Source organism: Lepidochelys olivacea, assembly GCF_965140295.1.
Source record: "Lepidochelys olivacea isolate rLepOli2 genome assembly, chromosome: 9".
Classification (NCBI taxonomy): domain Eukaryota; kingdom Metazoa; phylum Chordata; order Testudines; family Cheloniidae; genus Lepidochelys; species Lepidochelys olivacea.
Genome location: NC_140419.1, coordinates 48,934,150 through 48,946,786, shown reverse-complemented (window position 1 = coordinate 48,946,786; position 12,637 = coordinate 48,934,150). Strand labels below are relative to the sequence as shown.

General features: G+C 42.0%; 1 protein-coding gene across 4 annotated transcripts in view; it reads left to right on the top strand.

Annotated features, from left to right (window-relative positions):
- PPP2R3A (protein phosphatase 2 regulatory subunit B''alpha) overlaps positions 1–12,637 on the top strand; it is a 146,221-nt gene that overhangs the window by 30,291 nt on the left and 103,293 nt on the right. For all 4 annotated transcript variants that reach the window (XM_084639321.1, XM_084639320.1, XM_084639323.1 and 1 more), the window contains exon 2: positions 8,248–10,857. In XM_084639321.1, coding sequence (XP_084495447.1) covers positions 8,845–10,857 — 2,013 coding nt within the window. In that variant the 5' untranslated portion in view covers positions 8,248–8,844. The remainder of the gene's footprint in view (positions 1–8,247; positions 10,858–12,637) is intronic.

Sequence of the window (12,637 nt, the reverse complement as noted above, 5' to 3'; positions counted from 1 at the left end):
TCTTTTTTCGAGTGTCAAATAGGCCCTTTTTTTCCCAAGGAAAGTTGTCTGAAAAGATTGATATAAATCTAGTTATTTTTTTGTTTCTTAATTAACCAGACACCGTTGCTTCTGTTAAAGTTAGCTTTTCTAGACAGTTGAAAAACATAATCTCTGATTTGAAAGTATTGGTACCAGGAAGAGTAGGCCAGTTAAAGTCAGTTTTGATCTCTAAATAAGTTAGAAAAGTTTCTTTGATGAATAGCTGGCTAGCCATGTGCATTCCATGGCTTTCCACTCTTTAAACTCTCTGGTTCATGATTTAGGTTGAGGTCTGGATTGTTTGCAAAAGTTGTCATTGGTGGGGAAAGTAACTTATTTTATTTTTAGTACTATCCCAAAGACATAGAGTAGCCTTTGCTAAAGAATATATATAAATTTCTGGAGGGTGTAATTGTTTTTTATTAATCCATGGTAGCCTAGCAGTGTTTACACTGCCACAATTTTCGGTTCACTAAAGACCCAGTGAAAGCGGCAGAATCTTGTGGCACCTTATAGACTAACAGATGTATTGGAGCATAAGCTTTTGTGGGTGAATATCCACTTCTTGACACTTTGCCACTTTCACAGATCCAGACTAACACGGCTACCTCTCTGGTAAAGACCCAGTGTTGGGCTGGGTTAGAGCACTCCCAATCCACTACGGCTTTGAGCTGGCCAGCTTGATAGAACCATAAAATATTTGGAACAGCTAGTCCACCCTGTTTAGTGGGTCTTAACAAAGTATGTGCACTCACTCTTGGGTCTTCTCTTATTCCATATATCGTAAATTCTAACATCGTCCTCTGTATTCCTGCTAGGGCTTTATCTGGGAAAATTACAGGAAGATTTTGAAACAAGAAAGATATCCTTGGCAAAATGTTCATTATGACTGTGGCTATTCTTCCCAACCAAGAAATTGCATACTTCCCCTGGCGCTCTAGATCTCTTGATGTTTCTGAAATAATGGTTTGGCATTTAAATAACACAGCTTTTCTATGTTGTTTGAGTTTGGAATTCCTAGGTATGCTGTAGGATTTGTTACCCATTTGTACCCAAATGTTTTCTGAAGGAATGACTTCTCAAAGGCTGGCAAATTTATAGCTAGCATTTGAATTTGGCTTAATTTACTTTAAATCCAGATGCTTTTCCAAAGCCATGGATATTTTCAGATACTAATTTTAGGGAAATATTTGGTTTAGATAAAAAGAGTGTTACATTACCTGCATATAAAGCTATTTTCTGATGTGTTCCTGCAAGTCTTATTCCTGTTTTGGATTAATTGTTCCTCATCCTCTGTGCAAAAAGCTCCAGGGCCAGTGCAAACAGTAAAGGAGCCAATGGACATCCCTGCCTAGTCCCGCTGTGTAATTCAAACAGAGGAGATGTAACCCCATTCAGTGACACAGCTGCTTTTGGACTGGTATAGAGATCAGTTGTCCATTTAAGGAACTTGGGGTCAATGTCTGTATGGAACAGGACTTGAAACAAAAAGTTCCACTCTATTCTATCAAAAGCTTACTCTGCATCAAGTGATAAAAAAAATTGATCTTTTTTTTTTAATATGGAATTATGGATGATTTCAAGTACTCTCCAAATATTGGCTGACATTTGTCTAGTCTTAAGGAATGCAGTTTGATCTGAGTTTATATAAACTGAATATATGGACTGCAATCCATACTAGTATTTTTGTTAAAATCTTTGTCACGAGTCTGCAGTGATATGGGTCTATAAGAGCTGCGTATGGTAAGATCTTTTCCAGTTTTAGGGAGAACAGCCACAGTAGCTGGAAAGCCATCGGGGTCCTGGAGTTTTACTACTTTTCATGTTTGCTATTGCCCCTAGGATTTCTTCTTCTCTTGTTTCTTTATCTAAAGTTTCTTTTTCAGTTTTGCTTATATTTGACAAGCCTGTTACTGCCAGATATTTTTGAATAATTTCAGAGCTTGGAGTAGCTGAGGTATAGAGGTTTTTATAATAAGGACAAAGGAGCAAAAGTATATAACTGTCCTTTCCTGATTGTTTTTAATTGGTGGAATAATACATTGCTCTTGAATCTCCTTGAACTTTTCAGCCACCATCTTATCACACTGATTTCCTTTTTCATAAAATATCTGCTTTGAATACCTAAGGGCCTTTTCTAGGGCATATGTCAGTGGTACTCAACCAAGGATACACAGAGGTCTTCCGGGGGTATATCAAGTCATCTAGATATTTGTGTAGTTTTACAACAGGCTACATAAAAAGCACTAGTGAAGTCAAATTATGAAACTAAAATTTTATACAGACAAAATGAGAAAGTAAGCAGTTTTTCAGTAACAGTGTGCTTGATACTTTTGTGTTTTTATGTCTGATTTTGTAAGCAAGTAGTTTTTAAGTGAGGTGAAACTTGGGGTACGCAAGATAAATCAGACTCCTGAATGGAGTACAGTAGTCTGGAAAGGTTGAGAACCACTGGGATATGTCATCAATATATTCAGTTTTCCCCTAATATTAGTTAATTGTTTATATACTTCTTTTGAACCTGAGTTTTTATGAATGTCTTGTAATCTTTTTATCTCCTGTTCTAGTTCTGTTTTGTCTTCTTTAGCACTCTCTTTTTTCTGAGAGCCTCTACTTATCAGCTGGCCCCTCAATACCACTTTACCTGCCTCTTTGTTTATTGTCTGTATAATTTATTTGAAAGTACTGAATCATAGAATCATAGAATATCAGGGTTGGAAGGGACCTCAGGAGGTCATCTAGTCCAACCCCCTGCTCAAAGCAGGACCAATCCCCAATTAAATCATCCCAGCTAGGGCTTTGTCAAGCCTGACCTTAAAAACTTCTAAGGAAGGAGATTCCACCACCTCCCTAGGTAACGCATTCCAGTGTTTCACAATGTCCTCTTTAATTGCTTTGTCTTGAACAAGCAGCCAGTTCATTTTCCAAACAAGTGATCTTTTGGACCCATCTCAGCTATCAAATATTACTACCAAATATTAGATCTATTGTAGTATGTTAACTGATGGGGGTGTGTGTGAATAAAATGTGTAATCCGATTCCCCTGGGTGCATTTCTGTCCAGCAATCTGAGATAGTGAATTGTTGTCACAGAGAAGTCAATACTGTACCTGCTTCCCTGTCCACCTTGGGTTTTTAATTCTGATCTGTCCCAGTAAGGACTTGGTATACAACTAAAGTCTTCTCCGAGTATAATTGTCCTTTCCTCAAAGCGTTGCTGTATTTTAAAGAAGCCCTTAAAGTTTTTTGCTTTTGGTTGGATGATACATTGAGTCCATTGTTGTTATAACCCAGCAATTGTGCCCTTCAGTAAAATAAACCATTCCTCCTTATCCTTAAATTGATCTTTAATCTGAAAAGGTATGTGTTAAGCAAATATTATGACCACTCCTCTTTTCTTTTCTTTGGCTGAAGCAAAAAATGTCTGCTGAAACCAATTACCTTTCATGTCCATAATTTGCCTCTCCTGAAAATGAGTTTCTTGAAATAAATAATCTGAGAGTGAGGGTTTTAAAGTTCTGTCACAGCTTTGTTCCTTATAATGACATTATTTAGTCCTTTGATGTTCAAATATATTACTTTAAAAGGAAAAACCATTCAGAATAACTATTTAGCTTATTGAAAAACTTGAAATTATTGTGATTCTTTAGCTGTTTGATGGCATGAACTCTTGTGTGGCCAATGTCTCTCTTGTTTCTAATTGTGTTATATTCACAGTTGTGTGCCTGAATATGGCTTGGTTTCCATTTGTGAACTTCCCTACCTATTTCTTGTAATAATTCCTCCTTTGCCTACCCTGTTCCCTCCCTTCCCCTGAACTCCCCTTAGTTTAAATAAAAAAACTAAAACACCAACATAGCATATAAACCAGTTATAACAGTATAAGAATTGCCATAGTGGGTCAGAGCAATGGTCCATCTAACTCAGTATCCTGTCTGCAATAGGAATGACAAAGTAGATTGCACTGGTGAGGGAGTGGCACTGTATGTGAAAGAAAGCATAGAGTGAAATGTAGTAAAAATCTTAAATGAATCAGACTGTACCATAGAATCTCTATGGATAGAAATTCCATGCTTCAATAATAAGAGTATAGTTGCAGGCATATAATGCCTCTACCTGACTAGGATGGTGACAGTAACTGTGAAATGCTCAGGGAGATTAGAGAGGTTACAAAAAGAGAAAATGCAGTAATAATGGGGATTTCAACTATCCCCTTATTGACTGGGTCATCTCAGGACAGGAGGCAGAGATGAAATTTCTAGACACCATTAATGACTGTTTCTTGGAGCAGCCAGTCCTGGAACCCACAAAGGGAGAGGCAATTCTTGATTTAGTCCTAAGTGACGCACCGGATGTGTTACAAATGGTGAATATAGCTGAACCGCTTGGTAACAGCAACCCTAATGTAATTAAATTGGCATTTTCCCTTCTCAAGGATGTTCAAAGAAACCCACCCCAGTAGCATTTAACTTCAAAAAGAAAAACTAGACAAAAATGAAGAAGCTGGTTAAATGGAAATTAAAAAGAACAGTTACAAGGGTGAAAAGTCTGTAAGCTGCATGGAAATTATTAAAAATCCACCATAATAGAGGCTCAAACTAAACGTATACCACAAATTAAAAGAAACAAACATTAAGAGCACCAAAAAAGTGCCACCATGGCTAAACATCAGAATAAAAGAGGAGGCTAGCAGCAAAAAGGCATCGTTTAAAAAATGGTAGTCAAATCCTGCAGGGAAAAATAGAAAGGAGCATAAACTCTGGCAAGTCAAGTGTAAAAGTATAATTAGGCAGGGGAAGGATAGCTCAGTGGTTTGAGCATTAGCCTGCTAAACCTAGGGTTGTGAGCTCAATCCTTGAGGGGGCCATTTAGGGATCTGGCCTAAAAATTGGTGATTGGTCCTGCTTTGAGCAGGGGGTTGGACTAGATGACCTCCTGAGGTCCCTTCTAACCCTGATATTCTATGATTCTATGAAATTAGCTTTTTCCACTCAAGAAAGAGATCTTGGAGTCATTGTGGATAGTTCTCTGAAAACATCCACTCAACCTACAGCACCAGTCAAAAAACAAACAATGTTAGGGAACTAATAGGAAAGGGATAGCTAATGACAGAGAATATCATAATGCCACAATATAAATCCATGGTACACCCACACCTTGAATACTGCGTATAGTTCTGGTCATGCCAGCTCTGAAAAGGTACATTAGAATTGGAAAAGGTACAGAGAAAGGCAACAAAAATTATTAGGAATATGGACAGCTTTCATATGAGGAGAGAGTAAAAAGAGTGGGACTTTTCAATTTATAAAAGAGATGACTAAGGAGGGATATGATAGAGATCTATAAAATCAAGAATGGTGTGGAGAAAATGAATAAGGAAGTGTTTTTACCCTTTCCAATTATATAAGAACCAGGGGTCACCCAATGAAATTAATAAGCAGCAGATTGTAAATGAACATAAGGAAGTACTTCTTCACACAACGCAGTCAGCCTGCCTGAAGCTGGGCCTGTATGACAGGGGATGGATCACTCATTAATTGCCCTGTTCTATTAATTTCTTCTGAAAAAGCTGGCACTGGCCACTGTTGGAAGACAGGATAACAGGCTATTGGTCTGTTTCAGCATGGCTACGCTTATGTAACATTTTGTTAGCTTTTTTGACCTCTGCTGTGCATTGAGTTGAAGTTTTCAGAGAATTATCCACAATGACTCCAAGATTGTTCTTGTGTGGTAACAGTTAATTTAGAACCCATCATTAGATATGTGTAGTTGGGACTATTTTTTCCAATGTGCATCACTTTGCGCTCCTCAGTGTTGAATTTCATCTGCCATTTTGTCATCCAGTCATGTAGTTTCTTGAGGTCCCCCTGTAACTCTTTGCAGTCACCTTTGGACTTGACTACCTTGAGTAATTTTGCATCATCTGCATACTTTGTTTACTTTTCACCATTGGGCAAATTGACCATTTATTCCTACCCTTTGTTTCCTATCTTTTAACCAGTTACTGATCCATGAGAGGACCTTCGGTGTTAGTACATGACTGCTTAGTTTCCTTAAGAGCCTTTGGTCCAAAAACGATTAATATGATTTGCTGAATCCCAACCCCCCATACTCTTCCTGTGAACACTTTCATGGCTTCTCTTGCAATCCAGAGGTGGTGCATTGTCTGCCTATGGGATTTTAACCCTCATCCTTCGGGACAGATTATCGTCTGATCACTTGAGTTACATGGGGAGGATTTACACACAATCCCTAATGGCTCCTCCCCATCCTATATAACATAGCTACTATTCAGCTGTTAATTCTTGGTGACCTGCAAGAAGTCCCTTCTGGTTAATCTTTAGGTTATTCCTCAGGTATCAGAGTTCTCTTTTTCAGCTTCAATTCTGTCATTGCTAGTGCGGTCTCTAGTGTCATTTGTTTTTTCTTTTCCTTCACTGTCTGCCAAGACTTTTTCAGAAGCTTATTTTTGGTTACTACCTCTGGAGTAATATCCTCTGGTATGGCTGAGCTTTGGATTTCTGACAAGAGTGTATTTTTTCCTCAGTTTAAGTCTCTTACTACATAATACTGATTTTGGAAGCTGAATTAGAGTTTAAATGGCAATCCCCATCTGGAGCAGATATCTGCCCCCCCCTGAGGGCTGCTGTAATTTCTCACAACTCTCTTCTCTTTATTAAGGTTAGGGCAGAGAGTTCGTGGAAAAATTGCAGTTAGTGGCCTTTGAGTGTGAGCTCTGAATGTTCTATGGTTTTTTTTCATAGTGATATTTTTCTGCTGATAATCATGGAATTTCAGAATGAGATCTCTGGGTCCATCTCAATGCCCAGGCGGAGGAACACTGCCCTGTGTGCTCTCTCTACATTTACCTCTCCCAGAGAGCTCAGATTTAACAACTCCACAACTAAAGTTTTTCCTCCTTCAGCACTTTCAGGCAGCACATTAATTCTGAGATTGTTCTGTCTTGCTCTGTTTTTTTTTCATCCAATTTAAGCTTCATCTCTCACTCTCTAGTCCAGGGGTGGGCAAACTTTTTGGCCTGAGGGCTACATCAGGGAATAGAAATTGTATGGCAGGCCATGAATGCTCACAAAATTGGGGTTGCGGTGCAGGAGGAAGTGAGGTCTCTGGCTGGGGGTGTGGGCTCTGGGGTGGGGTTGGGGATCAGGAGTTTGAGGTGTAGGAGAGTGCTTTGGGCTGGGACTGGGGGCTTCGGACGGTGGGAGGGAGATCAGGTCTGGGGCAGGGGTGTGGAAAGGGGTGCAGCTTCCGGTTAGGGGTGTGGGCTCTGGGGTGGGGCTGGGGATGAGAGGTTTGGAGTACAGGAGGGTGCTCCGGGTTGGGATCAAGGGGTTTGGAGAGTGGGAGGGGGATCAGGGCTGGGGCAGGGGGTTGGAGGTGCTGGCTCCGAGTGGCACTTACCTCAAGTGGCTCCCGGAAGCAGTGGAATGTCCCTTCTCCGGCTCCTACGCGGAGGTGTGTCCAGGCGGCTCTGCACATTGCCCCACCCACAGGCACCACCCCTGCAGCTCCCACTGGAGCGCTTAGGAGCTGGAGCGGGGCCAAACTGCGTGGTGCAGCCCCCGACCCAGCACCCCAGTTAGAGTCTGAAAGGGGTCTCCAGATTGTGAACCACAAACACTCTTCTTAGTAAGAAGTAACTCTCTTTTTTTTTTTTTAAGAATCCATTCTTTGCAGCTCTGATTTTGGGGGCTGGGGGGAGTTTAGTATGTTTAGGGGTCAATGGAGGCAGATTACTTTGCCTCAGAGCTCAGGCAGCCATGTTACTGCAGCCCCCTGCTGGTCTTCAGAATATATTTGACTTTACTTATGTGATCACAGTGTGCAATCTAGGCAGCGTGCAGTGTTGGTCTTCCTCTCCCACCCTAACACCCATCCTCATTCTCAGAAATGGTCAAAACATTTATGCTAAATTTTAAGAAAAAACAATCTCCTTGAGCAGCCCAGAGGAAGTAATTTTGGAATGTTACAAGGAGCTGAGAAAGAGTCTCTAGAATGGAAATGCATGGGCAGCCTTATTTTAAACATAGGCAGGCATTTCAACTGCATTACCATGTTTGGCCCACTGATTCTCATGGTGCCATTGCCCAATACAAGGTCATGTACTGGGAATTAGATCTGGTGTCTTACGTTTGGTACAGTATTAGTTAAGGTTACATAATCTCTCTAGTAATGATATTGACTCTTGTATTTGTTTTTATTGCAGGTGTCTCTCTTACCAGTTGGCAGAAACAGATTATTCCAGCTTGCTGTGGATTCCTCATTGTTATGTTGCAGCTGATTAGTATCTGCCTTTTTCAGCACAGAGCATCCCTCTCTAACACCCCAAGCCTGAAGAAGGAGAACAAATATAAGGGAAAGAACAGTTGTTTTGTCATTTCTTTAGTCTGGGAGTTAGTATGTGTTCTATAATGTCTCTTACTGAACCTGCCCTGGACTATGAGAAGGGAAGCAATGGATGCTGTTTTTGTGGTCAACAAAGTAATCTCTGCTTGGAGTACAATTTTAAGCAATGTTATATAATCAAACCTTGTATGTGCTGCTAATCAAACATATAAGTCAAACCTTATATGTGCTGCAGTGGCAGTTGCACCTTTACTGCAGATACTGCCCCAGACCTCGCCAGGATTATAGACTTTACAGTTCAGAGTTTTCTCTGTAGTTAAAAATTATTTTCTTAATTAATGGGATGAGACTGAAATAGGAATGTTTTCATTAAACCCAGCCTGGGTTTGAAGAGGCGGTTGGACCTTCTGAGTTTGTGGTGAATTTCAGAGCCTCGCTGCTAAGGGGAATTCATGCTATGGCAGCAACCTATCAGCTTGTAGTCACTACTGTGAACTGTTACAGCAGTGTCGTGATAGACTGTCACTTTCAGCACACTGTGCATTACTGCACTGGAACCTGTCAGGTGTTCAAGCAAGGAGTTGCGTGCATAGTGGCCCACCACAGTATTTGTGCAGAGCTACTTCGAGTCCCTGCATCTAATGTCAGAGGTGCAGATCTAGACCAGAGACTTCCAACTCCTGAAAATGGGCTAACTTTGGCTGGGAATGAAGACTATCAGCAGATCCTCCCAAGTAATCCAAGGCTCAAAAAGGGATCTTCAGTGCAAGCCACCTGCAGTCTAAAAGATATCACTGGGGAAGCTATAAATCTTGCCAGTGGTAAAATAAAGGAATTCTCCTTTGAAAGGCTCAAAAACTCTTCCAGCCATGTGACCTACAGAAAAGGAAGGAAAGTGAGGTCAGAATCATTCAGCAGACGGTCACTTGATTTTGATTTGATTTATGGACACTTCAGCAATGATGAGAACTGCCCTCCCTTTGGCTTGTTGCAGACTCCCTCAGCTGGGGAGAAATGGCAGGAGAGCTGCAATGCTTCAGAGGGAAATGTGAATACTGCCACTTCCCTCTCCACCCAGGCCTTCTCTGAAGAGAGCTTTATCACCCAGATTTTGGAAAAGCACAAGCTGGACAGCTCTTCTGGTGGAGATATTAAAGTGTGTTTGGACATTCTGCTCAAATGCTCTGAGGACCTGAAAAAATGTACAGATATCATCAAGCACTGCATCAAAAAGAAATCTTCAGGTGATATCAGTGGGGGAAATGATAATGACGCCCTGGCCAGTTCTGAGATGATCTATAGGAATTTGATGACTAGGTTTTCTTCCTACCTGAAAAAGCTCCCCATTGAACTAAAGCAGCCCAGTCACGTGGAACTCAGTGACTTGGCAGAACTGGTTACTAGTTTGCATGGGTTGCAGCAGGCTCCCTTTTCCCCAATATTTGGCAATGAGCAACCTCCTAGGTATGAGGATATTGTGCATTTGCCATCCGCCATAAAAAGACCCTCTCTTACTGTAGAACTGCAAGATGGCCAGCATGAGATTGGCACAACTAGCCCGCCAAAACCTATCCAAACTAACAGTGGGGGCTTTACCTCAGACTCCTTGCACAGTGGCACCCAGCAGAACAACTCAAGAACTGTAAAAAATGCTTCTACTGTACCTCAGTTACTAACTGTAAGCCCTTCCAATTGTGTGTCTTCCATAGAAATGCTATACATTGAAGAGGAGTCAGATGGGGAGATAGTACTAGGCAAGGAAAAGAGGGCAGAACATAAAGGTAGCTGGGAGAGTTTAGAGAGCAGTCAACAGAAAACTGGAAGCCCAGATCTTACTGTAGTCCTTAAAGAGGCACCTGCCAGAGTTCATGCTGAAGCTGTTGCCCAGACCTCTGAGAAAATCACCTTTATAGAACCAGTCTCAGATTCTCTTATGAGTGATTCCAGGGCTAGCACTTCTTCAGGAGAACAAAGAGAATCAAGGGAAAACAACCAGGATGAGATAGATAAGCTGCTGTTGGACTTGGAGCACTTTTCACAGAAAATGGAGAGCGCGCTGAAGGAGCCCACCGTGAAGGAGAACGACCCTGGATGCCTGAAGGACTTTGGCCAAGAGGGTGGGAAGGTCCTACCACTAGCTCTTGAAACCAAAAATAAAGTCTGTTTATTTCCTGACAAAAACTCTACTTCCCCTTTGTCAAAGACCGTGGAAACCAATGGCCACAAAATGGAGGAAGACGACAAAGCCCTTCTACTACGTATCCTGGAAAGTATCGAGGATTTTGCCCAGGAACTGGTGGAATGCCACATGGGCAAAGGAAGTTTATCCAAAGAGAAGGAAATGATGCAAATTCTTCAGGAAACCTTAACCACTCCGTCACAGTCCTTCCCAGCTGTACAGAGAAGTATGGGTGCTACTACCAAAGACACTGTCCCCACATTGATTCAGCAGGCCCCAGAGGTGATCAAGGTAAGACATCAAAGCCTATGGTTGAATAATGAGTGAAAGGGACACTGGAAATTATGAACAACATGTGAGTGTTGAATGAATGTGTGTACTAACGTGAAAGGACAGATCTGATTTACTGAATACGATGTGGACATGGATTGAACAGTGGCTTTTAAAAAAAATAAATGTATCGCAGTTTTAATCTGAGATCATCTCTTCCTTGCTGCAGGAAGAGCCTTTCTCCTTGATGGTTGTTCTGGGGTTGGTTCTGCTTGCAGTGTCCTGTAAGTGGGCCCTTTATACCCGGGGGCTAAGGAAAGGAAACTTCATTGCTCAACAGGTTACCCATGGAAACAAGAAATGAGCACCTACAAAACCTTGCCCTGGGCCTGGATGAGCCAGAGTAGCCTCCCTTACTAGTTCTGAGTGCTGGTGTGTCCCTTGCCTCAATTCAAAGCCCACAGGCCTGCCTTACCCTGCTTTTCTCCATTCCCCCGGAGCAGGAGAGCCAGCACCACCACCACCCCTGGAAAAGGGGGCAGAAGCTGGCGAGAGGCAGTTTCTTTTACTCTCTCTTCCAAGCACGAGGAGCCAGCGTGGAGTCTGGCATTTTTTGCAGTGGGGGTTCGGGAGCAGGGAATCCAACACACTGGTAGCCAGTTTCGCTGTGCTGTGCTGTGCTGTGAAGCCAAGTGTGGATCTGCCCAGGAGATGGTGATGGCTTGGAACCTGTTGGGAGAGGAGGGGCCTCAGTTGCTTGAACAAGCTTTGTGGCCTTACCTTTGCATTAGGGTTGAATTTTCAAAAGCGCCCAGGATACACAGGCAGGGCCAGACTTTCCAGAGTCTGGCTCCCATTTAGGCACCCAAGTAAGGGCCAGGTTTCCAGCAGTGCCCAGTAGTGCCAATGGGAGCTTATGAACAGCTTTTTTTTTTTTTTTTTTTTAAAGAAAAGCTCTGCACCTTTTTTTTTTTTTTTTTATAGCATGTAGCTATCTGCGGGTGTGCTGACAGGGGCAGGGAGCTCTTCTGGCTCTGGCTGTGAGTGCTGAAATCTTTTTTAGACCTCAGACCCGCCGTCAGTTTTTTTTGTTTTTTTTTAATATTTTTTCAGGCAGCTCCGCTAATAGCGGGCTACAAGCAGAACCTTGTCTGGTATCACTAGCAAGGGAGAGAGACTCCTTCCTGCAAGAGAGAGAAGAATCAGTCAGGGCCCAAACTCTCTGAAATAAATGTTGGTCTTACCCTTGTTTGTTTATTTACAATGCAAGGGCAGTGGAAAGAGTCTAGTTGCTCTTCAATTATGAATTTCAAACAAAATCTTTATTGCTCCTTGCTGATGTGTACAGAGATGGCAACAACTTTTTTGTTTGTTTGTTTGAAGGAAAATTTTCTGGTGTGTTTTGTTTTGTTTTTTCCAGCCTGAGGAATGTGTGTCCTGGACTTCCCTCTTTTCATGGGGGACTGTGGCAGTCTTTGGAAAGCTGGAACGCGGCTGTTGCCAGAGTCTAAAACCTGAGCCACTGCTCTCTCCGCTCCCAGTCAGGGTGAACATGCCACCTCCTCATTTGAGCCTGGGAGAGCTGAAGAATTAGTTTCACCCTTCAAGGATGTCACCTGCCTATTTTCCAAAGACTTCTGAAGTCCTCCAGGAAAAAAAAGGATGTCAGGACTTGGTATTGCAGAAACAGAAAGCGCAATGCTAAAACATGGATGCTGTGTTTCTACATCATGACGAGAGCAGTAAACAACACAATTTTGTGGTTGTTGCTTTGGAGTTGTCCTGTCATACATGGTGATAT